The following is a 1,623-nucleotide window of genomic DNA, read 5'->3' on the forward strand; positions in this document are numbered from 1 at the left end:
AACTACCAAAATAATGTCTCATTTTAAATACTTATAAATAAAATATTTTTTTTTTTTACTGAACAATATTAACAGAAATAATGAATTCTGAGTCAAATGATTTTAAAAGTAATGTTGCATCTGTAGCTGAAGAATCATTCCATTCAGTTATACACTCTAAAGCGTTTACTACAAATTCAAAAAGTTCAATAAAATCATGAACAGAATCATACCTCTGTACCCAGCGCGTTGCACATAACCTTTTAAGTGTCTTAACTTTTTGATCAGTATTGCTATTTTCAATAGCTGACAAAAGTACTGCATTTCGTTTCGGAGTATTGAAAAATACATATAATTTTTCAATAATTCCTAAGCAGTTTCTAACTGGCTTAATATTACTAGCAGTTGAAACTGCTAAATTTAGAGAATGGGCTGCACAATTCACATAAAGTGCTTTAGGGTATTTGGATCTTATATGTGCTTGTACACCCTGAAATTGACCAGACATGTTACTTGCTCCGTCATAACCCTGCCCATACAAAAAATCACAATCTATTCCACAACTTATTAAACCTATATATAAAATTGTAAAACAGTAACATTTTAGTAAATTAGAACATTAAGTAGGTAATAGGTATACTATTAACTCAAATCCCAAATACAATTTACCATTCAAAATAGAATCTGCCAAGTTTTTTCCAGATAAGCTATGCACTTGAATGAACTTAAGAAAGCTTTCATTAACATTGTTTTATTTATCAATATACCTAACACATAGAGCAAGCTGTTCAGTCACAGATATATCTGTGGTTTCATCAGCTAAAACCAAGAAGCACTGAGAGTTATTAACTTTTTTTACGATGGTTTGTAATATTATATTTCCACAAGATGAAATAATTTCGTTTTATATTTGTGGTGTAATATATTTATTACGACCAGGTGTTTGAAGTATGCTGGTTAAATGTTCATCACCGTTACTTCTATACAACAAAATTGACCTGAAGTTATACGACTCGTATACGGTTGTAATGGTTGTTATATAATATAATCAAAGAAAATACTTCCCATTAGAAAAAAGTATGGTTCACTGTTCAGGGTTCTTTTGTGCATTGGCATCATGATATAAAAACAAGGTATGATCGTAACTTTTTGACGGTCAGATCCTTCGGTAAGCACGTGACGTAGCATAGTGTATAGTAATAATAATTTAATGACAATATGATAACACGGGTAAGCAAGTGACGTATTGCGTGAGCTTGGACCAAATCTGGACTTTTTCGATCATACCATGTTGTTTATATCATGATTTGCATTTGGCGCGAGTGTGTATACTTGTCAATGCGCGCTAGCGCGCGTGTGCTCTCCGACTCTCGATAACAACCCGCATGTTTTATTTTAAGAATCGGAAATACAAGTATACAAACGGTCGGACTGTCGGAATTAACGTAGGCCGCGTTGAAGTATCATATAATAATAATAAAAGTAATCGTAATAATAATAATAATAATAATAAAAGTAATCGTAATAATAATAATAATAATAAAAGTAATCGTAATAATAATAATAATCATAATTCATAATAATCATGGTACTATCACTATAATAAAAAAAAAAAAAAATACATACAAAAAAGTTTTGGGGGGG

General features: G+C 30.8%; 1 protein-coding gene across 1 annotated transcript in view; it reads right to left on the reverse strand.

Annotated features, from left to right (window-relative positions):
• Window positions 1-55: 55 nt before the first annotated feature.
• The window catches only part of LOC115033540 (zinc finger MYM-type protein 1-like), a 19,667-nt gene continuing 18,099 nt past the window's right edge, over window positions 56-1,623 (reverse strand). The window contains exon 2 of the mRNA XM_029486289.1: window positions 56-552. Coding sequence (XP_029342149.1) covers window positions 56-552 — 497 coding nt within the window. The remainder of the gene's footprint in view (window positions 553-1,623) is intronic.

The sequence above is a fragment of the Acyrthosiphon pisum genome, chromosome A1 (assembly GCF_005508785.2).
Source record: "Acyrthosiphon pisum isolate AL4f chromosome A1, pea_aphid_22Mar2018_4r6ur, whole genome shotgun sequence".
NCBI lineage: Eukaryota > Metazoa > Arthropoda > Insecta > Hemiptera > Aphididae > Acyrthosiphon > Acyrthosiphon pisum.